Source organism: Patiria miniata, unplaced genomic scaffold (assembly GCF_015706575.1).
Source record: "Patiria miniata isolate m_02_andy unplaced genomic scaffold, ASM1570657v1 HiC_scaffold_12, whole genome shotgun sequence".
In the NCBI taxonomy this organism is placed as follows: Eukaryota; Metazoa; Echinodermata; class Asteroidea; order Valvatida; family Asterinidae; genus Patiria; species Patiria miniata.
In genome coordinates this window covers 3,743,936-3,770,880 of record NW_024037050.1, presented here as the reverse complement: position 1 = coordinate 3,770,880, position 26,945 = coordinate 3,743,936, and the positions used below count along the sequence as shown (strand labels likewise).

The 26,945-nt window shown below is 40.0% G+C and overlaps 1 protein-coding gene and 1 long non-coding RNA gene across 3 annotated transcripts; one reads left to right on the top strand and one right to left on the bottom strand.

Annotated features, from left to right (window-relative positions):
- Positions 1-933: 933 nt before the first annotated feature.
- On the top strand, positions 934-24,702 carry LOC119745660 (casein kinase II subunit alpha-like). Its single transcript, XM_038222188.1, has 11 exons — positions 934-1,547; positions 6,420-6,531; positions 9,802-9,903; positions 11,778-11,828; positions 12,795-12,854; positions 13,730-13,813; positions 15,014-15,124; positions 16,365-16,567; positions 17,576-17,724; positions 21,699-21,797; positions 23,575-24,702. Exons 1-11 carry the CDS (start codon positions 1,456-1,458, stop codon positions 23,697-23,699), a joined length of 1,188 nt encoding a protein of 395 aa, XP_038078116.1. The 5' UTR covers positions 934-1,455; the 3' UTR covers positions 23,700-24,702.
- On the bottom strand, positions 19,819-20,928 carry LOC119745668. 2 transcript variants are annotated; one of them, XR_005273643.1, is made up of 3 exons: positions 20,749-20,928; positions 20,195-20,264; positions 19,819-19,947 (listed from the first exon to the last, which is right to left on the bottom strand). It is a non-coding gene; the product is annotated as an uncharacterized LOC119745668 (long non-coding RNA). The 2 variants fall into 2 exon arrangements; XR_005273642.1 differs by lacking the exon at positions 20,749-20,928 and having other exon boundaries at positions 20,195-20,712.
- Positions 24,703-26,945: the final 2,243 nt, after the last annotated feature.

The window sequence follows — 26,945 nt, the reverse complement described above, 5'->3', positions numbered from 1 at the left end:
ATCTAAATTGTTTTGTGATCTGTGGACAGAACTTTAAAAGACCCTTTTGGCAGGCCTTATGCATACATAACTTTACAGTAATTTTGTCTATGGCCTTGTCGTTAGTACGCCCGGCTTAAATTGATTATATTAGGACGGTACATATACCTACTTACGGTACGAGCATAAAATTGTTAATTTTTTTTGTAGGAGGCGCAAGTGAAAAAAACAACATCTTGACCCATGACGCATACTTTACAACAAAAAGTAAAGGAAAGTATGGGACGCAATTTCGACATCAATTGATTGATATAAGCCTTAACGCGGGAATTGGTTTCTGTTCACTGAAAGTAGGCCTACAGCAGTGAATAAGCGAAGCAACAAACATTTTAGTAAGACCCGAAATCTTAACCTTGACCAGGATTTGTTCGTGGGATAGTAGCACCATGGAGCCATTTCCGAAGCCGGGGGGGGGGGGGGGCAGTCTTTAAAAATTCATTTTTATCTTCCCCCATTTTCAGCTGGAAAGGGAAAGCATCAGTTGCATAGGCCTCCAGGGGGACGTGCTCTAATTACGCCAATTATTTATTTAATGTTAAGATTAAACGAAGACGTAGTTTAAATTTTTAGCAGCCCTACTGCAGAAAATCACATGCTTTTCCCGCTGCCTGGTCAGCCTGCTAGCGTATAACAGCTCATAATTTATTATTATCAGTTCGCCCTTTCTGATTTTCTTTCAGGATTGGTTTTTGGTTTGTTGTGTAATTTGTAATATCTGTTTGATCTAAATTCCGATTTTCAGGAAGTTTTGTTTCTTTACCAGTCATATTTTGAAGTAATTTCTCCATTCGCTCGATCTTTGGTTTTTGAGAATTTACGCGCAGAGGGCGCCCTTCTTTTCGTCCAGTCGAGTCCAAATCTCGAGTTCGCCTTTTCTCGCGCATGGAGTGCATTATCTCTGCGAGATATGAGTGAATAATGTGATGTGAAGCAATTTTCGCCATTTTGTGAACTCAAACCGGTGCGACAGGGGTAAATTTGTAACCACAACTCGCGACAGTAGAGGGAAATTGGCGCACTAGGAATCCCTTCTCTCCATTCTGTAGTCTTAATGGTATCCATATTTGGATTTCTGCAAGGTTTGGTGGACGTAAAAGTGGTGAAAAAGGGGTAGACCTAAGCCGGTTCACTGGGTGTTGGTCGTTGGATTTTCTGGACGTCATTGCTGCATTTATTGTGTGCGCACGAGGTACCTTCATTATGGACTGACAGTACTGTGGACAAAAGTGGGAAGTTCGTCGTGAGTTCGGCCGTCTTCGGGGCCTCAAAAACGCCACTTTGTTGGCGTTAAGGGTTGTTCCCAATTTTTTCAGGGCTGTTTCCAACTCTTCGCTGAGGAGCCAAGTGCTTCTTCGGCGGAGTTTTGGGCCGAATTTAGCCGTCAAGATTGCGAACCGCAACGTGAACAGTGACAAAATGGCCATGAGCCGTGCACGTGTGTATGCTGATGTTAATACACACAGACCAAGGGACTATTGGGATTATGAGTCCCATGTTGTCGAATGGGGGTAAGTGAATACAAGTAGACTTACTCATGGGAATTTTTAAAATGATGAACTAAGTTAAAGTGTATCTAATTTTACATGATGTGAACTCAAATTTAATGTGCACAACAATGCAATGGCAATGCACATTTTTTTGAGCAGGTGAAGTGCTTCAATCGCTGTAGAAATATTAAAAGGAAAAAAATGTAGTAAACTAGTAGTATCCCGACGCCACTTCTTTGGTTGTGTACAAAGTCTATCACGTCTATGGCCAGTCGAGTGCATTTTAAAAGTATTTTTCTAAGAAAATCGGAAATGTTTTCTCGGTCGTAACTGTTTTCAACATTTCTGCAATATTTGACCTTCATTGAGATAATGTTGTATGTATGAAGAAAAGATGCGTCGGGATGCAATATTTCTTTCCATATAAAAACTCACGGAAAGAATGTTGCATCCTGATCGGCCTGACTTTGCCTCTTTCATGATATATTATCTCAAAGAATTTAATAATTGCAAAAATGTTGGGCTGTTGAAAACATCTGGGACTGAGAAACCTTTACGGAAAGATTCCCATATCACTTATTTTCCCCTTTAACCCTAACTCCCTAGGCCTTTTTGCTAGGATGTAGCCTCAATCCTGCAAAATCCTCCAATTGGCCTCATGGAAAAATAGCATATAGCCTCAATCCTGCAAATTCCTCCGTTATTTCGTGAATATGGTCCATGGAGGGGTGACCACTGCCTGAATCCTGCAAAATCCTCCGGCTATGACTGTCAATAGGTTTAGGCAGAGTCAGTGACATCTTGGAGCAGTGCGGAGGATTTCAAGTATAATCAAGGACTAAATTTATGCACGGCTGAGCATAAACAACACAAGGTCCGGCCCAAGACCTTGACACAGTGCATACTCCGAAATCAGTAACGCACTTTTGCCATGTAACCTCAATCCTGCAAATTCCTCCAATTTGCAAAAAGGATTTTGGAGGATTCAGGGCGGTTAGGGTTAATGACCTATCACCCATCAGAAAGTGATAATATGCCCTAAAAAGTCAAATTTAGCAGGGAAAATTTTGTAGTTTTTGCTAACTAAACACTTAGAAATTTTCAGACCAGTCTCATAGGGTTTGTGCACAGGGTGACAAGTGATGGCCAGATATGGGAATCTTTCCTTTCTACGCAACCAAAGAAGTGACGAAGGAAAGTATTACATTCTTTCCATTGGTATAAATGTGCTTAAGCTAGGTCAAGCTAGTTGGGATCCTGCTCATGCTGCTTATGGTTACAAATACAAGTAACTCAATTAACCTTTACCCACTAGGATGCAACCTCAATCCTTCGAAATCCTCTCTCTACTGCCTCGATGTAAAATGGAGTACAGCCTAAATCCTGCAAAATCATCCGTTGTTCCTTGCAAGTCCATTGGTGGGGTGACCTCAATCCTGCAAAATCCTCCCACAATCACTGTTAACCCAAATCCCTAGCTCTCAACAATCCTCAACCCTCCAAAATCCTCCAAAATTTTGCACCTATTTTTCAAATGAAGGATACCCAGCGCCTCAGTCCTTCAATATTATCAGACAGTCCTGCCTTGCAAAATGCATTCATCCTCAATCCTCCAAATCCTCGTCTTCAAACACCATTCATCCTCAATCCTCCAAAGTCCTCATGCGCTTCAACACTGTATGTATTCATCCTCAATCTTCCAAAATCATCATGTGCTTCAACACTTTTCATCCTCAATCCTCCAAAATCCTTATGTTTCTCAAACATCATTCGGACGGTTTAGGGTTAATGCTTTGAGGCAGTGCCCATGATACATGTACCCAGAAGCAGTGTGGATGATTTCAATGATTATCTCTGCCTAAATGTGTATGCATGGCTTAGCATAAACTGCACGAGGTACAGCTTGGACCTTGCCACAACGCATTTTCCAAAATCCACTGACACCTGTACACATTTTACTGTTGCCTCAATCCTTGAAATCCTCCATCAAGAATTTTGGAGGAATTAGGAATAGGAAGGTTAGAGTTAAGAAAACTGGGAACCGGATGCAAAGTTTGAAGGGAAAGTGCCTTTCTATTCCAAGAATGATTAACCCTAACCTTCCCAAATCCTCTTTGCAAAATGGAGGATTTTGCAGGATTGAGACTATATGGCACAACTGTGCGGCTGATTTTGGAGGATATGCGCTGTCAAAGTCTTAGGCCGGACCTTGTGTTGTTTATGCTCAGCCATGCATAAATATAGGCCTACCGGTATGTTTTACTTGAAATCCTCCGCACTGCTCCAGGATGTCACTGGCTCTGCCACAACATGTTGACAGTGATTGCTGGAGGATTTTGCAGGATTGAGGCAGTTTTGACCACATTCAAGAAATAACGGATAATTTTTGGAGGATTGAGGCTGTGTGCAATTTTTACATGGAGGCAGTTGGAGGATTTTGCAGGATTGAGGTTGCATTCTAGCAAAAAGGCCTAGGGAGTTAGGGTTACACTACATCATAACCAGTTGAAACTACTACTTGAAATCTTTTTTTACCTCATCTCGAAAATTGAGAGGTTTTTATTAGGTTTTTTATTTATTTGATTGTCAAGATTGAAAATTTGTATCAAGGCCCATGCTACATGTACGTATGCTGAAGTGGAAGTATTTTACATGTACTTTCATAGCCCTTCCCACATGTTGCAAAGGGTTTATCACAGTCACAATTGTAATCATCACATCTACATGTAATGTCCACATGTGTATGTAAAATGTAATATTTTTCCCCATTATTTCAGTTTCAGGCAAGTACAATGTACCTTATTTATGTACCGTATGCAAAGTGTATTTCTTATACTTAATTTCCTCCCAACTGTTTGATGCACACATTGCCTATGTTGATTTTGTGTTACATTTTATAAACATTTTTATGCAGATCGGTCAATTTGCTTGACTATATTTCTGAAATATCTGAAATTCCAATAGGCAAACATACATAGTCCACTAGATGTATTTTCACAAAATAATCTGAAATACTTGTGCAGTAAAAAGTTAGTGACATTTGTGATGAACCTTGCACTCTTAGTGTGCTTGATAAAAACTGTATGTGTAAAGTTTATAATCAGGCAATCAGTTAGAAAGATGCGAGTTCAATAAATGTACTCAGTTAAAAAGTGCTTGCACAAAGTTACATGCAATACTTTGCAAACATGTCCAAAGTTAGTTCTGTGTTTTGCCCTGAACTGTAGTACGTTTAGCTACACTTCTACTAACTAGGAAGTTAATTCATGTGTCGTTTTAAACATAAACACAGTCATGGGTAGCATGTATAATTTGACCTGAACAATTTAATCTACATGTACATGCAGCTGTGTTAGATTCTTGCTTGTGTGACACTAAACAGGGGTTCCCGAAATGTCAATATTAGACCCAGGTCCAACACAGAGATTTTGGTATTGTGAAAGACCCACACGGACCGTCATGGTTTCCTATTGCTACCTTTTAGCAAAGCAAGATGTCTTGGTGCATAAATATAAGTGCTTAATTATTCAGGAATGCATGTACATGTACATGTACATCTTATCAACATGTTTTCATTCTGTAAATCCTTAGCGTTGCAAAGATCAGGCCTAGCTTTATTTATCATATTTGAATGACTTGAATAACATACATGAAGTTTGCATTCTTTGTATTAGACTGAACATTGCATCTCAGCATGTGTCAATTTTCAGCAGAGTTACGGGCCTTATGATTTGCCATTTTGCCATTGCTCTGGACGTGCCGGACTGAAATTTTAAAGGAGCTTGATCTCATGATTGACAACCTTCTCTCTCCCCCCCCCCCCATCCCTACACACACAGACACATTAATTGTAGGCTTTGCATTGGAACTAGGTACCGAGTACCCGACCGTTGACCAGGAACCGGTTCCAGATGGGATCGGGTACCGGTATTACCAACGTTACAAATTACTTAGTAACTTCTTAGACAATGAGAAAGAAAGACTTTGAATGTCAGTTGTGGGGAATTTTCAAAACGAAAACCAGGCTACATGACAAAACAAAACGTTAATGATGCTCACGAAAGTTGCAGGTTACACTGTAAAGCTATGCTCCTGTGCACACTTGCACTGTATTGATGCACCGATGCTGTAGTGTTGATTATCGTGCAGACCTTTATGAACAAGCTGAACAGCAACATCCGAAAATATAAATTGGGGGTTTGGTCTCTTTAACGGGTAGCCTGGTAGTGGGGTATGTTTTTCAATCGGGTTCCCGGTTTCCGTACAAACCGTAAATGCGCACCCCTAAAAATAACGTTTCTTCAAAATGATTCCTCTACCTGTATTTCCACTATCCCAACCCTTCAAAATCCAACTGCATGTTTTGTTTGATTCTGTTGGAGTGAGCACTAGTAATCTGATTATGCTTTACATGGGTTCCAGGATACCATCATAATCAGAGTCCTACAGTTAAGGTGTTGAGTTACCATATGGTGTTGGATTTTGCAAGAGCGAGGAAAGTTCCTAGGAAATAACTTTAGGGTTAAGGGCCTTCCACCATCCATAATCTTTGTAAATTAGACTTGGGTCATGCGGGTCCAATACAGAGATTTCGGGAACCACTTTTACAGACGTACGGTACATGTACATGTACTGTAGTACAATGTAGCTGTTAAGTGTACAATGGTCCAGAGCTTTACATGGGTAAAATTCAACCCTGATAGGGACTAGGGTCATAGAGGCTCCATGGGTACACTTTACCTGGGTAGAAAATCTGAAAACGTCAGCGGAGCCGTGTTCAGACTGGCGTAGGTGTGAACCCCTGTGGATTTTAACACAGGTAGGCCAGGCCGTAGTGTGGAACGGCCTTCTGCTCGGTTCATTTCATTGTCTACGTTTTGTTTGTTTTTGCAGGCAGCAAGACGACTACCAGATAGTCCGTAAGCTTGGTCGTGGCAAGTACAGTGAGGTGTTTGAGGCGATGAATGTCATCAACAATGAGAAGTGTGTGATCAAGATCCTCAAGGTAACTCATGGTGGAATCCGAATTTTTTTTGCTGGTAGAGGCAGTTTCTGTCAAATAGACTTTGTTGATCATTTGCAGATTGTGTTATCAGATTGTCTACGAGATTTTGAAGATGGGTTATACAAGACAATGATGAAACATCCAACCCTTATGAAACGTGCTGAGCGTTCTATCATCATCAGCTACATACGTTAATGCTGACTTTTAATTTTCATCCGAGCTCTATTTCTGAAGGTTGAGAAAATAATTGCTAAAATACATAGACCCAACATGGTGTGTGGCATGCTGTTTCAGTAAAATAGAATGTCTGGAATTTTAATCCATGTTAAAGTCATAAAACTCGGGAAATAAATCATACTTGAAATAACAAAGTTTAGGAGAACTGTGAAGGAAGGTATTTATAGTGTAAAGTTATTTTTTGTACAGATTTTCTCAAAGACTTTTCTCAAAATCAAAGATTTGCTACATGCACGAGAAAACGTGGAATGAATTTAATTATGAATGGTAATGAATTGGTATAATCACAGTTGAAAGAATTTATGTGGTTAATTTCATTGTTCAATGCCTGTTGAGAGGCAGACTTCCTACTTGTAGCTCTGAAGTTGTGCCACATACCCTATTTAAAGAGGTTGTGGAATGCTCGAAGACATTTCCGTCATTTTTTGGGTATATGTAGCCTAAGGTGTGATGAAATAAAAACGACAATTGTTTCTGTCATAAAATGAGTACAAAAGGTATTTTTGAGAGCTGTTTTTCAAGTCCTGTCATGCCTGTTTCGACCCGAACATGCACTTTGTGTAAAAGTCGTCGTTGCGGGCAGCAAACAAAAAAACAGTAAATCGTGACGTAATAAACAGGACTCCCGATGCAGAGTAGCATACACGAGTCCTGTTAATTACGGCACGATTTACTGTGTTTTGTTTGCTGCCCGCAACGACGACTTTTACACAAATTGCACGTTCGGGTCGAAACAGGACCTGAAAAATAGCTCTCAAAAGTACCCTTTGTACTCATTTCATGACAGAAACAATAGTCGTTTTTATTTCATCACACCTTAGGCTACATATACCCAAAAAAATGACGGAAATGTCTTCGAGCATTCCACAACCTCTTTAACCCTAACCGCCCTGAATCCTCCAAAATCCTTTTTGCAAATTGGAGGAATTTGCAGGATTGAGGTTACATGGCAAAAGTGCGTTGCTGATTTCGGAGTACGCACTGTGTCAAGGTCTTGGGCCGGACCTTGTGTTGTTTATGCTCAGCCGTGCATAAAATTAGTCCTTGATTATACTTGACATCCTCCGCACTGCTCCAGGATGTCACTGCCTCTGCCTCAGCCTATTGACAGACATAGCCGGAGGATTTTGCAGGATCCAGGCAGTGGTCATCCCTCCATGGACCATATTCAAGAAATAACGGAGGAATTTGCAGGATTGAGGCTATATGCTATTTTTCCATGAGGCCAATTGGAGGATTTTGCAGGATTGAGGCTACATCCTAGCAAAAAGGCCTAGGGAGTTAGGGTTAATGTATGCGGAGAAGTGATACTGCAGTAGCCATTCCTTTATATTTTAATCCTAACAATCCCCATCCAGTCAAATTCCAACTCTGGGTTCTGTTGAAATCTGTTGGAGCGAGTACTGCACTTTTAAAGTGATTATGCTGTACATGGGGTTAGGCATACCACCATAATCAGAGTCCAACAGTTCGGGTGTAGTGTTTACCATATGGTGTTGGAATTTGCAGAAGTGAGGAAGGTTCCCAATAAATCACTCAAGGGGGTTAGGGTTTAGGAAAACATTGGTCTTGAGTCCATTCAAAATCAAGTCTAACAATTTCCACAGGGTCAATGTCTATTGGGTTTTGTTGATTTGAGCTGGATGGATGACACAATTGAAACAAGTATTTTGAAGATTGGATTAATTTAGATTAGGATATTGTTTAACCCTTACCACCTCAACCCTTCAAAATCCAACAATGTTTTTTGGGGGGGGAATCTGTTCGAGTGAGGACTGCACTAGTTTACTGATTATGCTTTACATTGTATATGGGGGTCAGGTATATCACCATAATCAGGGTCCAACAGTTTTGGTGTTGAGTTACCACATGGTGTTGAATTTTGCAAGAGTGAGGAAGGTTCCTAGTAAATCACTCAAGGGGTTGGGGTTAATTAAAGATTGAAAGAAGTAGCAATAGGAAAAATGCTACAGTACAGATCACCCCTGCAGACCTAACCATTCTGAGTAATGCTCATAGCTATGGACATGGGGACAGGTAAGCTACGTTATGTGTTATTTTACTGAAGACCTCACAGTCAGAAAGGGGTGTTTTCAGTGGGTTGGGTCACAAGATAATTTTATCGTCCCCAGTCTCTTTAAATGATTGAAACACACATACACATGTACTTAAAATCTGAAATCTTTATTTGGCAATTGGCATGTACTAGTCATTGTGTCAAGATAGATTATTTCGCATCTCAAATTTCTGTAAGTTATTTGACTATGGGTTGAGATGCAGTTTTCAGTGCGTTGCAGTATTAAGTAGACACAAAGCTATCATGGATAGACTTCTATCCTTGTTTAACCCTAACAGAACTCAACCCATCAAACCCCAACAGCATGTTTTGTTGGAATCTGTCAGGATGGGTACAGTACCCCTAAACTGACAGTCTTTTACATTGGGTTGGCACACCTCCAGAAACAAAAGTCAGAAATATGTGTGTACAGTTTCCCATATGGTGTTGGAATTTGCCAGGATGGGCATGGTTCCTAGCAAATCATGCTAGGTTAACCCTAACCGCCCTGAATCCTCCAAAATCCTTTTTGCAAATTGGAGGAATTTGCAGGATTGAGGTTACATGGCAAAAGTGCGTTGCTGATTTCGGAGTACACACTGTGTCAAGGTCTTGGGCCGGACCTTGTGTTGTTTATGCTCATCCGTGCATAAATGTAGTCCTTGATTATACTTGACAACCTCCGTACTGCTCCAGGATGTCACTGCCTCGGCCTCGGCCTCGGCCTATTGACAGTCATAGCCGCAGGATTTTGCAGGATTCAGGCAGTGGTCACCCCTCCATGGACCATATTCAAGAAATGGCGGAGGAATTTGCAGGATTGTGGCTATATGCTATGTTTTCATGAGGCCAATTGGAGGATTTTGCAGGATTGATGCTACATCCTAGCAAAAAGGCATAGGGAGTTGGGGTTAATGGATCGCACATTGCACATGCAGTTATATTTAACATGCCAAACCGGTTTTGTTTCACTCTAGCCCGTTAAGAAGAAAAAGATCAAGAGAGAGATCAAAATCCTGGAGAACCTCCGAGGAGGACCTAATATTATCAACCTACAGGCAATTGTCAAAGATCCTGTGGTGAGTACAGCGTAAATCTTCCACATTGCCATGAGAGCATACAGTGTTTGCAACATACTTGAGAGGATTAAAACCTTCAGATCAACATTGCAAATCATGTCGCTAGAGTTGGAAAACATTGCATTTGGGCTGCTGTTTCAGATCCTTCCCAGATCCATCAAAATCCACCCTTAAGTATTGGGAATCTGGAGGGTTTTGTGGGGTTGAGGGAGGTTGAGGTCAGCAACTTTTGCATTACATGGCGCTTGATCCCCTTGGAAGTTAAAGTGCTAAGAATGTGTTAGGGGCCATCCATGAAGTACGTACGTACAAGGGGGTGGGGGGTGGGGGAGGGTTGTTAACATTGCATACACCATGCATACAGGAGGGGGGGGAGTCCATTCCAATGTGTTCGTACTCGGAGCGATAATTTGCTTTTAATACAGGGTGAGTATTAACAAAACGAAACCCAAATGTCAAGACCATTGTTTTAGTGAAGTCCTGCATGAAGCACTTTACAAATCTAGGATATGAAAGCCCAATTCATAAGCTTTCTTTTAGTACAAGAAACATTCAAATTACTCATGTACTTTCCAAGTTGCAAAGTGTTAAACACCAACCGCTGTTTTAAGGTTCTGTCCACGGATCACGAAAAAGTTCAGTGTTCTTTCACCAAACAAAAACAAATCACGTAAGGATGTGTGTGAATTGTTTCGTTTTGCTGAAAGAACGCACACCTTACATGTATTTGTGATCCGTGGACAGAACTTTAAAACGGTGGTTGTGTTTAAAATTCTGTAACTTGAAAAGTACATGAGCGATTTGAATGATTCTTGTACTAAAAGAAAGCTTATTAATTGGGCTTTCATATCCTAGATTTTGAAAGTGCTACATGCAGAACTTCACTAAAACAATGGTCCCAACATTTGGGTTTCGTTTTTTTTACTCTACCCGTTTATTGTCATGAAATCAATGTACTTTATCATATTTAAATTAATACCTACACGTAACAGGACCAGCTTTTATGCATCAAAAATTGTTATAACACTATATCCTTCACCCCAACCATTAAGATTTATCTTTCCAGTGCCACCGCCAATAGGGGTCATTAAACTTCAAAGACTGCGACATTTCTAAATACAGACTGCTTCAATTAGCCTGAAAGCGTAGTGTATTCATGTAATGCTTTGTAATGTACAGTATATGTACACCGGAAACGTACTAAAGAAATATGGAATGCTTAAATGCGTACAGGGGAGAGGGGGGTGGGGGTGGAACCACTGTGTATGCAATGCGTACAGAGGAAAGGGGGGGGGGGGTTCTAAAAAGTTGGTATTTCGTGCGGTCGTACCTTATGGATGGCCCCTTAGGCCAGAAAAAGAAATAGTTCTGCTTCCCGTTTCCCTAGCTACCCTATTCTGACAACCCCTACCCTAATTTTTCTTATGAGAAAAATGGAGAAAAAAAAACACCCAACACCATCAATTTCTAAGTTTTACCCTTGACTACACGCAGTTGCCTCCATATGATTGTACACACAAAAATGGCCAAAAAAAAAATTAATTCCCTACCTACCTTCCCTGTTTTAGAATGCCATGTAATCGGAAGCAGGAGTATTTTTTTGTTTGGCCTTATTGGCTACCCACACACTGAATAATTTTTCTCAGATTTGGGAATATTCTTAGCAAAAATGAATCTTACATGTACATGTATTAAGTGAAAACTCCAGACGTGACTCACGATTCAAAGCGAACGTGTGCATATTAGAAAATCATTTTTAATAATCAAAGCAGATCTCAAATTTAATGCGTTCTTTGTAAACTATTAAATATTTCACATATACTACATACATGTACGTACTGACTTTCCATTGTGATTTTTTTTTTCTCCCTCAGTCACGCACACCAGCACTTATATTTGAGTATGTCAACAACACAGACTTCAAGGTAAGATTATGAATCAACTCCAAAGCTTTAGTCTGGTATGACTGATTAGGTTCATTTCAGTTTCAGTGTTGACCTCACAGTATTATCATTGTAAAGAAAATACCAAGACTTATTTGATGTGAATAATGAGATCGGAACAACTTTGTCACTACATGTATACAAAATTTGGACTATGTGGACATTTGAATATAGTAGTCCACACTGTAAAAACTGAGTTATTTGAGAAAAAACTCACACTTCATATCACCTGGAATAAGACTACTGTTTAAAAACATAAACAACACAAGTTGATAGGCTTGACTTTTCAATCCATGCTCAAAAATACATCTTAAAACTGTTTTCCAGTCGTAAGTGTATGTTTGCAAATCACCACTGTTTCGATGGATTACTGTTACCTAACCACTTGCCGTCAGGATTATTTTTGTCTGAAAAAACACAATTTTTGACCAAAAAGCACGATATATTGGCCAAATTTTAAAATTATATCAAACACCACAAATACGAACTCCTGAGAGTCATTTGTACAATATTTGTGCGATACTTCTCATCGTAACTTCATGTTTTGCAACACTCCAAAGCCCCGCCACGGAGCGATATTTGCTACAACGACAGGCCGTGTACAGCAGCCAAGTTCAAGTTCAAAACATGGTGTGTTCAAAACCACGGGGAACAACTGACGTGTATACACGTCCAACTCCGACATGTCCGAATACTCGGGAAAGCATGATGATTTTAATCCATTTCCTGCCCATGCAAATATACATTGCCAGATCATGTTTACACGTTCTCTGGTATTAACTGGTTGAGGAAGAAACAAAAAGAAAAACATTAATAGGAGATACATGTATCATACCAAGAGTACATCATTGCATTATTAGAGTATAAAGTGTGAGTGTGTTTATGTTTTAACATTCATCTCAAAACATTCATATGTACACTGTGTTTTTTTTCTGTTTCTGTTTTCAGCAACTTTACCAAACTTTAACAGATTATGAAATCAGATACTACCTATTTGAACTACTGAAGGTAAGAAAAAGCAGTGCATCAATGTAAATTAATATAAATACATGTACATGTGGTATTGCCTGAAAGAAAAATGTGTTTTTAATGTTTTAAACGCAGTTGAATTAATTATTAAGTTCAAAAACTTGTCTTTTGGACTGAAACACAAACCTTTAAATCTCCTTTGCCCAAACAGTATAGCACTTAAAGGTAATAAACTACATTTGCAAACTTCAGAAAACAAAACTACAAAATTATTAGGAAATACCTTACTTGACTCTAAGTGAATAACAGTCTCAAGCATCCTGTGAAATCATGGCACTTGGTGTGCTGTCATTTTCAAGAAAAGCGGTATTTTTGTATCAATTCCCAACAATGGTCCGTCGCCAATCGTTGGAAAAGAATCCCCACTTTACCTAATTTGAGTTAGTCCACATTTGGTTTGCAATTGGTTACACATCCGTGAACAGGTGCAAGCCAGCTAGTCTGGTTCTCTGACCTAACAGTTCCCTGAAGTCTATAAATTGTTCCGTTTCATCTGAAGTAGTCTTAGGGAACCAGACTACAAAAAAGCATTATTTTCCTGGGTTTTTTTCAGCATCTATGAACACAAAACTTTAAACGGGTCAGTGTGACAATATTTGCTATGAAATGCTAACCCCCAATCCACCCATTTCTGAAAATTACAGCCAAGGCAAATGTTGTATATTACCTTTAAAAACTTGAACGGAAGAAAATTATCCTCACTGCTGTTTACATTATATTGCATATTCCAAACTATGGGAATACATTGTGTAGTCATTCTGTATGGTTGGGTTTATTTTATTCTCATTTCATTTAAACTTCAAGGAATTTCTATTTAGGAATTGACTTAACTGAGTTATTTCCTGGTTTTGCAGGCACTAGATTACAGTCACAGTATGGGCATTATGCACAGAGATGTCAAGCCCCACAATGTCATGATTGATCATGAAAACAGAAAGGTAGGCGTTTCTCAAGATTATTTGTAAGTTCCGCCACTTCCATTTCTACTTATTTTTGGCAAAGTGAAGTGTTTGACTGAGTTTATTATACTGGATGGATAAAAACCCAAGAAACTGAGATATTATTGCTAATTGGAACAGAAGGAGGGCACATGTGAATCAAAGAGAGATATCCTCTGTTAGTGTTGAATCTCCTTTAAAATAACACCCTGATCATGTCATTACATTCAGGGTTGCTTGAGCAATGACCAGTTTTATGAAAGGGTCTATTTAGAGAATTGCGCCACTTTTTCAAGGTGAAATCTCTTTTTTTCCTCCACCTGCCTTGATTGGCAACCATAGCCTTTCACTCTGTGACAAATGACACAATAAAAACCACAATTGAAAAGTGGCGCAATTCTCTAAATAAACTCAATTGGTCACTGCTCAGTCAACCGTGAATGTAATGACATGATCAGGGTGTCATTTTAAAGGGGAGATTCAATCCCTTATATCTCCCTTTGATTCACTTGTGCTCTAGTTCTGTTCCAATTAGCAATAATATCTCTTTTTTTTATCCACCCTGTATATTTTGACAAGTGATTAGCTGTATTGTTATCCTTTCAAGACCACATCGCTTTTGCCAGGCATTTGAATGTCGGAGGGAAAATAGTTTTGTTGCTGGGAAATGGTGTCAACATTTGAAGAAAAAAATAATGATATATTTTGAGTCATCATTTGACTCAAATCAATATGCTTTTCAGGGTCAGGGTCGTCCAAGATGTAGAGATCCGGGTTCTCCATAAAATGATTTCTTTTGTGAATCCTACACAAACATTTAGATAAAATATTTTCCTGTGTGTTCAAAGTCAGAGTAATCAGAATCTTTACTTATTAAAATTTGACATGAGTACATTCTAACTCTACTTAATTAAACATTACGTGAGGTTTCAGTGAAGGCATCAACAGCGCTGGTTATTAAAAAAAGTTTGAAATTAACACCCTATCAGTGTTGAATTCAAAACTCAAGGAATTGAAGACGAAAAGAAGTAAAAAAGGAACGGGTTTGGGCTTATCCTCGGTCCAGCCACGTTAAAAGATTAAAAAGTGGAGTTTGAAGTCTCAGTTCCAACATACTGATTACAACTGATTTTTGAGAAACGGAGAAGTGCCAAGGCATGCATTCATAGTGACTTTGTTTAACATTTTTGTTGTCTACAGCTTCGCCTAATTGATTGGGGTCTAGCTGAGTTTTACCATCCTGGCCAGGAGTACAATGTCAGAGTGGCATCCAGATACTTCAAGGGTCCCGAATTGCTTGTGGATTACCAGGTGAGATATTAGCAAATATATCACCAAAAACTCGCTTGAATTGTTGATCAGCATTCTGCAGTCTAGGGCTGTCAAGAACTGGGGGTGGCGTGGCCGATATTTGACAGATTTTAAATCAGAAATTTGAGCTAATATTCCTTGTGGAAGCTCTCATATCATCTGCAAAAGTGGCTTTTGACAAAAGTGTGCCATTGGGCATGTTTGGGGAACAATGAATCCACGCAACTTATACAATTAAGATAATATCGTGGATGTTTTTCAACATCTCCTAAAGACTGCTCACATGTTTGGAATATCTGAAATGAAAAAAATACCATTCAGATATTCAGTTGCTGGTGGAATATTCAGTGTATTCAGAACAGCACTATTGCACTCACTGAAAAGGGAAACATGTCAGTCGTCGAAACGGTGGAATAAATTGGTGAAGTAGAAAGAATAGTTGGAAAAAAATGGTAGAAAATGGATTGTATGTTTCAAGTACATGCGAAGCATAGCACTCTATCCTGTTTGTCGGTGAAAAACAAGATTTGTAACCCTAACCCCTGGGCCTTTTTGGCTTGAATGCATCCCTCAATTCTTCAAAGTGCTCCCACTGCAAAATTGGATGCGACCTCAATCCTCCAGAATCATCTGTTATTTCTTGAATTCGATAAGTGGAGGTTTGACCACTGCCTCCATCCATAAAACTCCTCCAACAATCAGTGTTAATACATTGAGGAAGTGCCATTATGATATTCAGAAGCATTGTGGATGATATCTGTAAATGTAATCTAGGCCTAACTTTATTCATGGTCAATCATAAACAACACAAGGTACATGTATGGCTTAAGGTCTTGACACAATGAACCCCCCCACATCCAATGGGCACTTATCAGGCTTGCAGCCTCAATCCTTTAACCCCAACCTCCCCCAACCCATCAAACCCCAACAGCATGTTTTGTTGGAATCTGCCAGGATGGGTACAGTACCCCTATACTGACAGTCTTTTACATTGGGTTGGGCACACCTCCAGAATCAAAGTCAAAAATATGTGTGTGCAGTTTCCCATATGGTGTTGGAATTTCCCGGGATGGGTATGGTTCCTAGTAAATCATGCCAGGGAGTTAGGGTTAGGAGACTCCAAAAGCGTCTGTTTGATTATGGAGGATTGCGGAGGGTTAGGGTTGACCTTTGCTAGCCATTCGATCGGTTTACTGTAGACACCCACTGGTTTGACTTTTCAACCCGTTTGTCTCGACAGTTATATGACTACTCGTTAGACATGTGGAGCCTTGGATGCATGTTGGCCAGCATGATATTCCGCAAGGAGCCGTTCTTCCACGGCCACGACAACTATGACCAGCTTGTGCGGATTGCCAAGGTGCTGGGTACAGACGAACTCTACGAGTACTTAGACAAGTACCAAATTGAACTGGACCCCAGATTCAACGATATTCTTGGAAGGTGGGGCATATTTCTATTTCAGTTCAAACCTTTTTTATTTTTATTTTTTAACCAGACAGGTTTTGCCAAGGACTGTGATATTCTATGGCACTTTTTTTTAACCCTTCTATGCAAACATGCAGTTTGTGCCAAGTTGTCCTTTCGGTCAAAATCAATCAAGTGACCGTTTTCAACAGTTAAGAATTCCCTGCCTACATAAAGAGAGATTGACTGGCTGTTACTCTTAATTCAACTTGATACAGCTATGCTTTGACTGTGGGTTGTTGATAACAGCCAGCTGTGCCCACAACGTCCTGCTTTGTCTGTTCATGGTCTGTTGACTTAATTTGACTAGTCACAGTACTTGCTTAACATGACCTGACTGTTGGTGACGATTCTGTGTAAAAAGAACAGGGGAAGTGGATGGAAATTTTGACTGTCTGTGACGGTTTAAATAGTAGGAGGGTTAATAGTCACAATATATCAAAACAACATTCTGATTTGTGTACAGTGGTACGCCGCTATAACGAACACCGCGGGATCCACACAAATTGTTCGTAATAGCGATTGTTCGGTATAGCGATTTTAAGGTGGCGATGCTCCGGTACTCACTCTTAAATAAATAGCACTCTTGATCTTCAGAATTTTACCCTGCATGCCCTGCATGTAGGCCTACACCTACATGTAGTTACTGAAAGACGACTTTGAACTCATGCCAACAATTGAATATGTAATTACACAATTTTTGAGCTTACTACCTACGGTGATAGGTGGCTTTCCCCTTCTAATCCTTTAAGGGAAATGAAAGCCACTTGTCACTTTCTGTTTATATTTTTCAACAACAATGTTCAGTGTGTTTTGTACACAAAAATCGGGAGCCAAAGACGATGTTCGGTATAGCCGAATGTTCGATATAGCAGTGTTCGTTATAGCGGCGTTCCACTGTACCTCAATTTCGAATTTCTGCTAAAGCTTGCAAACAATATCTACCGGTTAGTGTATTTTGATGTCCCTGTTTAACATATGCAGGCATTCACGGAAGCGATGGGAACGGTTTGTGCACAGCGAGAACCAGCATCTTGTCAGCCAAGAAGCCCTGGACTTCTTGGATAAGCTGCTACGATACGACCACCAGGAGCGTCTTACTGCACGGGAAGCAATGGACCATCCATACTTCTGTAAGTCATTTCAGGCCTTAGCACTTAAAGGGAATACATATACATCATTTGCTTTTGCTGTAATTTTCAGAAATGGATGGAATTGGGGGGTTGGAAATATATAGCAAACATAGTTACACTGACTTTTTTGAGGTTTTGGGTTTGAAAATGCTTTAAAAACCAAGAAAAACAATCATTTACCTGTAGTCTGGTTCCCTGACTCCATTTAAGAAGAAACAGAGCAGTTTACATATATTGGGGAATTGTAAGGTCAGGGAACCTGTCTAGCTGACTTGTACCTGTTCATAGTTGTGTAATCGATTGCAAACAAGTGCGATGGTCAATTGGGGCCAGTATTTGAAAAAAAAAGCCAGTTTTTTTCCAACGCTGATCGGCCGATCAGCATTGGAAATGGATACAAAAATACCACTTTTCTTGAAAATGACACTATACCAGGTGCCATGATTTTACAGGATGCTTTACACTGTCATTCACTAACAGTCCAGCAAGGTATTTCAAAATGATTTGGTAGTTTTATTTTTTGATGTTTGCAAATGTTGTATTTTCCCTTTAAATGTTTTTGTAACGTCCCTCAAGAGCATTACTTTGTAAGCATGTGTTGTCTAAGAGCTTACGGGAAAAAAATTACAAGCTTGCCTGGAGTGGACTTGCCAATCAGGTTTGGTTGGCTAAGTGTGATGTATCCTTGGTCAAGGCGTTCGTCAGTAGTGTCCGTCATGGTATCTGGCGGCAAACATCAACAATAGCCGCTCGCAGGCCTGCCTTGTACGATGTGCAAACAATGACCTCACGCGCCCTTGGCTACAATATGCAAATCAGAAAGTACGAATGCCTTGGAGCAACGGATCACATTGGTTAATTTTTTTTCGCTGGATTTCCAGTGACGACCTCATGTGCGAATTCAGATGGGATTTTTATTAAAGCTATAGTCCATTATTTGCAGCTATCCGAAAAGAAACTGGCGTAATTATTGTTGAAAAACATACTTGGTTGAAAGATAGTAAGGGGACTAAACTCCCTGTGAAATTATTCCTTCTGGCAAGCTGTCATTTTGTAAGCTGTCAAGCTGTAATCAACAAAAGAAGGCCTTTTCAACGGTGCTTCTTAAGACGCACTGTAGGAAATTTAAATTAGTAGTTCGTTTTGTTTGCATTGCATTGGCACAACACACACGCACGCGGTTGCTATGATTCGTCGGATCAGTGCGCAACATCGCGTAGCTGCAATCGGCTCAGTGAGAACGTGTCTCGGACGCTGAATTCAGGCCCAATTCAAAACATGATTCAGCAACTTTTGATTTGAAATTGAGATCTTAGAACGCTGTTTTTCTCGGAATATACAGCTGAAGCTGATCTCAAACTTACCCTTCTTTAGATTTTGTGCACTTTTGTCGCTTCAAACGAACAAAATGCACAAATTACAAATGATGGACTATATCTTTAAGTACTTCGTCACGGACGCTCATGTTTTTGAATGGATAGAGAGCTGGATTGTGTTGCTACACTCTCCAAAATGTTTGGAGTCTGCAGACCAAGCATAACTGGATATAAATCCAGCCACAAAATAATAAAAGGTAAGCCAATGTGATCCGTTCTCCTAAGGCTTTCGTTCTTCCCCTCGTGAGGTCGCTGTTTGCGCTCCGTACTCTGCAAAGTGCTAGTTGTGTGGTTAGTGTTTACGTTAGCAGCCAGATTGCGGACATTATCGCTGAATGCCTTGACAAAAGCTAAGTGTGATAAAGTTGGCCAGTTCTTTTGCTTGAACTTCTTGTTCTCAATATTTGTTTTATCAAGGATGTGTGCGTATTGGATTGCATTCTCTATTTACCCTTTGCATTGATGTTACAGAATTTCAGCGTTTGTGGTAGTCAGTCAAATGACTTTAGATGCGGATCCAGGATCTGCCCTTGGACTTAAAACTGTTGTGTGCTCTTTGATAATATGTGTTTATGTGCACAACCACATCAGTTCAAGGCAAATTTTACTAAAGCATGGGCCACGGACTTTTCATCCTAACTTGAAAAAATTGACAAATGACAACAGTGCTTAGACTCCCTCAAAGGGTGCTTACAAAGTTCTACAGGGTAGATGAACCACTATGACGAACATGGAGCGCCGAGGGCGCCCTCTCTCCGACAAGTTAACCTCTGACTAATACAGGATTTGTGAACTTTGACTGCTTTATTCTCATTCCTGTGTCGTGGGTGGACCACATGAGGTAAAACTGAAAAACAAGAAATACAAGGAAAATACACTAAGTACAATTAACAATGTGCACAAATTTACACAGGTTGGCAAGAGATTTAACACTACCAGACATAAAAATATAAATGAAATATTGACAGATCAAAAAGTAATATGTCAAACTGATACATGTATAAGAAACATCACAAAAATAAGAGCATAAAATAATCTCAAAAACTCCAAGGGATAGTACATTCACATTAGACAATCTATGAAAATTAACCTACAGAACTGTGCTCTCCAAAAGATGAAGTGTCCTCAAACTTCCTATGGGTCTGGAATACTGAAATCATCAACCTAAAACAAAGAAAAATGCATAGTTCCTAATTACACTGTAAACCTTGCAGCACTACTGCAATTTCCAAATAAGGATACGCTAATCCCAAATATGGAATCCAGCTCATGAATATTCATAACATCATGGAAAAAATGGCGATCGCATGTGCTTAGGCAGGCCTCGTGTGCACACAAAAACTAAGTTCCTAACCTTATATAACATTCCAAAATCGTCGATATGAAAACATAAAATGACCAAATATCCACTGTTTCTTGACCAGAAAACAATACTGAACATTACAGTCAGTTCATCTGAGAAACCGGCCTCGATATTGAGGGAAATTCTAAGGCACAAAATCAGGGAAAGTTCGCAAGGCACAAGAAAATTATCGATGCGATACAGAAAATCATGGTGGCAAAATGTGACTGAAAATTACAATACAAATTACTCATCAAATGACGATCAATAATCACTAACACAAGTATAAATGGAATCTTAACTCACCAGTGGTCTTCTGGTGTAAGGCTATCGGTATAGAGTGGTCTCAAAAGGATGGGAAAATGGGCACTAAAATGGACTGAAACTTGGCGTGACTGCACAATTGTGTAACTTGAGCAAAAAACTACGAGGACCACGAGAGGGCGCAATACTAGGTTATCGCAACTCACACTGCCAGGGGTGAACATAACAACCACCCATGTGCCCATGTAGTGGACAATCTAACCAGGGGCATGTATTATCTTGCGACTCGTCGTAGGACTTAGATGAGTCCCTGCTCTAAGATCGATCCTAGCTAAGATGCATCCTAAGACCGATTTCAGTAAACCCATCTTAAGCAAGACGCATAAAAACTACCAATTTGATGACTGTTGTATGCTTGTTTTACCGCTTGATGAAATAGTCATTGAAAAGAAACATGTGAAACCAACATCCCGCGGGCGTGCATAGAACGCAAACTTTCACCAGAAAAAAAATTATTCTAACGAATAAATTTCACGCGCAAGGTAGTTCTACAGAAGATACGATTGAGTCATTCTTGCTCCCCACTTCATCACCCTATTTTAAGAAGTCAAGGTGTTGGCATATGATTAAATTTTGTAAATAAGCTATTTTTTTTATTAAAACTACCAACGTATCAGAATGCTTTCAAAAATCTGTTTCTAGAGCGGTTTTCTTCCGCGAAACTATAACTCTAGGCGACACTAGTCGTTAACGGCAATTATTTCCAGACGAATGAGATAAGATGACCCTCAGACCGACCTAAAGTTGCGTTGCTAAGGAAGTTAGGATGTGTTGGATGCCTCTTAAGTTTGATGAAATCTATTCTAGGACGAGTCACGAGTTAAGACGAGTTTACATTTCCTAAGATGCGTCTTAGCATTTCATGAAATTGGCCCCAGGAGTGCATGTGTACTTGCATGTATTTACTAAATGCATTTGTCAATTTTTTTCAGATCCTGTAGTGAAGGAACAGAACAGATCCCTACCAGCTATGATGAATGTACCAGTGTCCACGTCCATCATCTCTACTGCTGCTCCAACTAGTACATACGGTGAGTCCACCTTAAAGATATAGTCCATGATTCGTAGTTTCTGCATTTTATTCGTTTGAAGCAACAAAAGTGCTCAAAATCTAAAGAAGGGTACTGAACAACTAACCTGATGAAGTTTCAGCCCAGCTTCAGCTGTATATTCCGAGAAAAACAGCATTCTAGGATCTCAATTTCAAATCAAAAGTTGCTGAATCATGTTTTGAATTGGGCCTGAATTCAGCGTCCGAGACACGTTCTCACTGAGCCGATTGCAGCTACGCGATGTCGCGCACTGATCCGACGAATTATAGCAACTGCGCGCGCGTGTGCGTCGTGCCAATGTTTGTGCGCGCTTCGCCGAATAACAAAACGAACTACTAATTTAAATTTCCTACGGTGCGTCTTAAGAACCACCGTTGGAAAGGCCTTCTTTCGTTGATTACTTCAAAATGACAGCTTGCCAGAAAGAATAATTTCTCAGGGAGTTTAGTCCCTTACTGTCTTTCAACCAAGTTTGTTTTTCAACAATAATTACGCCAGTTACTTTTCGGATAGCTGCAAATGATGGACTAGAGCTTTAAGATGCAAAGGATACCCTGGCAGCAAATGAATGCAGACATTTCAGACCACTCAGACGTGGAGCACTTTGTCTTCAGGCCAGTTTCAAGGGGCCATTTCCCTGTATGTCATGTTGTGGCCATCTTGATTTTTTTCCCATTTAAGTCAGCTTAACCAAAGCGAGGCTGGAAGGAAAAATACATAGTCTGGTTCCTTTTTGGCACAGAAAACATCATTCAGTACTGTTATTGGATACAGGGAACATGACTAAAATGGTGGCAGCATGATAAAGGTCTAAAGGTTTAAATGGGAACTTCTATCCACAGAACTGCAACTTGAGTGTTGAATTGTCATAATGGCTAGCACGATGGCTATCACGATGGCTATCACGATGGCTATGTTGGCCAACATGGGGTTACTGAATCAGTGGTTTTTGTCTCTGCCCCAAATGGCTGCAGCCAAATGAGTGAATGACCAGCAAAAGCACATGGGCCTAGATGGAAGTGGCTGAATCAACTTGCCATAGATATGTGTGTTACTGCTAGCCATATAGCAAAGTAATACAAATGCAGGCTACTGACGCATGTAGTTCCAGTTTATTACAATTGACTACGGCTTTGGGTCCTTGCCGAGTATGCCCACTGAATGTGCAATGTCTGTCCACCTTTATTTAGTGATCAACAGTGATTTCAACTATTTATGTAGAACGCCCACGCACTACTTCTCTCACTAAGGTCGTGGAACTTTCGCAGGAATGGGGGCGTGGCCGCTTTATGTAACTTAGTTGATGTAAATATTAATTACGTCGAACAAAACGGCAGCTTCCTATTTGAAACCAATAGTCGCACGCAGGTATAATTAAGTTGTATATTTATTTAGCGATGCTTGATCACCACACTTCACAGTTGAATTTCTGCACGTGGCGCGTATATTTACAACCGCCGCTCGCGCATCTGACTATAAACCATTTTGCGATCACTGATTGGTTCCCTAGGAAAGCCTAGGAAGAAAATGGAGAAAAAGTTAAACCACTACTATGACATACCCAAGACGTTAGTGCGGGCAGGCGTGTGGTCTGTTTATTGTGTCCTTAGAGGGCGCACTTTGCACGATCTGCTGTTGATCACTAGCATCTTGCCCCAAGACTAAGCTTTATTTTATAGCACATAAACATGGTTAACGGTGTTTTCTTTTTGTTTCTTTTTAACTCAACATTTCAAACCATCTTTACTGTTTACAGCCACCAACACATCTTCACGAACCATGACAGCAATTCCTGCTGGATCGCCGGTAATATCCGCACCAGCAGCCCAACCCATTCAGCCCATCCAAAACGCCAGTCCTGCGGCGGCTGTTGTTCCTTAAGTCTGTCGGCGCACTCGCCGCAACAAACGTCAGGTCTGTCATGCCTGGGTTATTGATAATACCATAAAGATATTGTGGGCGTTCTTTTCCTTTCCTCTAGCATGTCTGAGGCTCACGAAACTCTGTGGTTAAGGAAAAACACACAATATCTGACCTTTTCTGTATGGTAGTTGTAGAAAATGTGTGATTTCCTTTCAAGGAGACCTAACAAGCACAGTTACTCGGATGTGCACCTTGTACTTCTAAGAACACCCGATGAGTCGGCAAGTGAAATTGGTACACTGCATTTCTTTTCTGTGAGACTAGTCTCATGTCACAAAGAAATCGACGGCAAACCAAGCGTGTAAAACTGCACAATTTTAAATTGCTGCCTGGCTTTGTTTTGTTCCTGGATGCTGAACTTTGTACTTTCGAAAATATTTCACTGCTTAAGACTTTGTGTCTTAACTTCCATCAAATGTTCATTAAGTACATCTGTTGCCCACTTGTGCACTCCTGATCTGAGTTTTCACTTGTCAGCAATGGTGTGTATTGGTCGTCTGTTTGCACAGATTTAACTCTGTGTGCTGAATGCCTCTAAAGAAGCTGGTTGTCTGTTTTCTTTTTATTGGTTTTTTTTTTATGTTTCCAAATGTTCTCAAAGTTTAAACCGGGTTCAAATGTCCCGCCAATGTGTGACTTAAGATATACAGTTGAAGATTTGAATTATTTGATAATTGTGATGAGAGAAGTTTTACAAAAACCCCATTTCATCTGGAAATAATATTTCAACAAGTTGTTCATGCTGTGATGTACATCTTTTTTTTTTATTTGCATCAAATGGCAGAGTTTTCTGTTTTAATAATTTGGTGGTTCGTTTAATTTGTTTTCTCACCATTTTTTTATGGCTTGTATTTATTTGTCTGCCCAATGCAAGCAATTGACAGAAATAATATTTCTGCCATTTTCTCACCTCATGTACAATATATTTGTTTAACCTTCTGACGATAGTGAATTATTAACACAAATTAACGAAAGTATTGATAATGATGATCATGAGGAAATGTTCAGAAGCACCCTTATCTTCAGTTCATTGTGTGGTACTGTTTTTGTATTCGTTACTTGCTGAGTGTATTTAAAGGATGCTAACACAAACATGTAGGCAAGGGGATTGTATTAAACAAAATTTACTTTGAATCGATGACGTCATACAGCCAAAGGAACTTTATGCATGGCAGCGGCAATTTGTTGAATACATTTTTATATCTAGCTTTATTTGAAAACACAGAAACTTGACTTTCCACATGTGTTCATGATCATAATGATCGACTAGAAGTTATTGGAACTTACATGTACTTGTACATGCTCTTTGCTTGTATTTATAAGGAAAAGAAAAACCCAAGACTAACCACAGGTCGATCAGTTTGAGATAAAGTATTTACCATAATTGTGTAGATTTAACTTGAAACATTTAAGTGATGGACAAAAACAATTTTGTAAATCAGAAACTAAGTTTGTAACTAAAGTAAAAAAAAAATAATCCCAATAACCTGAATAGCTAGGCTAGAGAATTAGAGTTTTAACAGTACCATAGTTTTTTCGGTATTCAGGTGAAATCATTTGCCGTTGTTTTAGACTGGGCACACGTTCCTCTAAAGTTGGGATTTTTTGTCTGTTTACTTGTGTTTCCTTGGCAGACTGTTACAGTCGGAGTTGGGTGAACTTGCAGGGAGTTTTATTACATTGTAATGCGTCCATTTTGAGATAGCCGTTCTTTGGTTCATGTAAGAATGGTTCTGTCTCACCCTGACTGCACAGAATGTTAACAGTCGACCATGTCTGCTTCACAGTCTGTGCTGTTAGGGGTTGGGGAGATGGGAGTCTAAAATACCTGCCGGTTAGGGGTGGATAAACAGGGCAAGCTAGCGCATGATCCAACTACAAAATAAAGCCTACAATCCGGGCCAAAATGGTTGGGACACTTGGAAATAACCTTAGCCTTCTTGGTCACCCACTCCCCTGCTTCCCTGGTCAATGTTGTTCTCTCCAACTGATGGAGCATACACCGTGTCATGAGAGACAACGTTGAGCGGGGGCCAGGGGCTTGGGGGCCCAGCGAGATTTGGCCAGGATTGTAGGTAGTCAAGGCATTCCATCCACACTTGCATTGGGTTGTACACGGATGGGATGTAGATTTTGGAGTTTCTTCCTTGGTAGAGGCTCTCAACGATCAGGGTTGGATTTTATCTACATGCTATGGTCCCCCCCCCCCCCCCCCCCAAAAAAAATTGTCCATCCGACTATTTTTGAAATAAGTACAAAAAAATGAAATCAATTTTGAAAATGTTTCATTGTGCAGATGCTCCTTATCCTTGGCCTAAACCCCTATGAGTTTAATTGAATTTCAGTCACGCATCGCTACACAATAGTCAGTTGATCACTGACCAAGTTTCTTGCCTTCATCAATTTCAGTGCTGTTTATGTTAACTTATGTAAGCTGTGTTACATCTTTGATGTTATGAAAAGGGCTGCGGTTGGGATTGGAACATTTGCCTGGCTATCAGTCATCATGACAAGACCTCAGCTTAGTGCTCAAGCGAAAATTATTCCAATCCCAAACCACAGCAGCTGTTTTTTCACAACGCGCTGGATTTTACACAGCTTACATAACACAACACTGAAATGGATTAAGGCAAGGAACTTGGTCACAGTGTCCAAAATGTTGCGATGGTCAATTGTCCATTGTGCAGTGACGCGTGAGGGAAATTACATGAAGCTCATAGGGGTTTAGGCCAAGGATAGTATCTGCACAATCAAAAATTGTCAAAATTGACACCACGGTTGTGTCGTTATTTCAAAAATAGTCAGACAGACTTTTTGGGGGGACATACTGCAGAGCGTTGGACCTGTTTAGATGCCGTGTTGGATTCTTGTTAGTCTGAAAACTCAAAAGGAGTTCCAGAAATATCTGAATTGGACAGGCTACTGATAGCCCAGGAACATTTCTTTCAAGCGCAGTAAGTGGTCCAAGGCTGGCTGATGAAAATGTCCACCCCTTACTGGAAATGTGCTTACTTTGATGCTTGTTTGTTGTAAATAATCAGCCTATACAGTTGGTGGCTGGTTTGTCCCATGAATTTGTGTTTACTTAAAAAAAAATGTAAATGATTTGTATACATTTGTATACATTGTACCAGGGGTATCACGGGGACGTACACCATGTTGACGTTACAGTGTGATGATTTATATCAGATTAAGGCAAAACAA

Coding starts and splice junctions, on each gene's coding strand:
- LOC119745660 (XM_038222188.1), top strand. CDS start 1,456: ATGGCCATGAGCCGTGCACGTGTGTATGCTGATGTTAATACACACAGA. Junction 12,855..13,729: donor ACCTATTTGAACTACTGAAG/GTAAGAAAAAGC, acceptor CTGGTTTTGCAG/GCACTAGATTACAGTCACAG. Junction 17,725..21,698: donor AATGGACCATCCATACTTCT/GTAAGTCATTTC, acceptor AATTTTTTTCAG/ATCCTGTAGTGAAGGAACAG.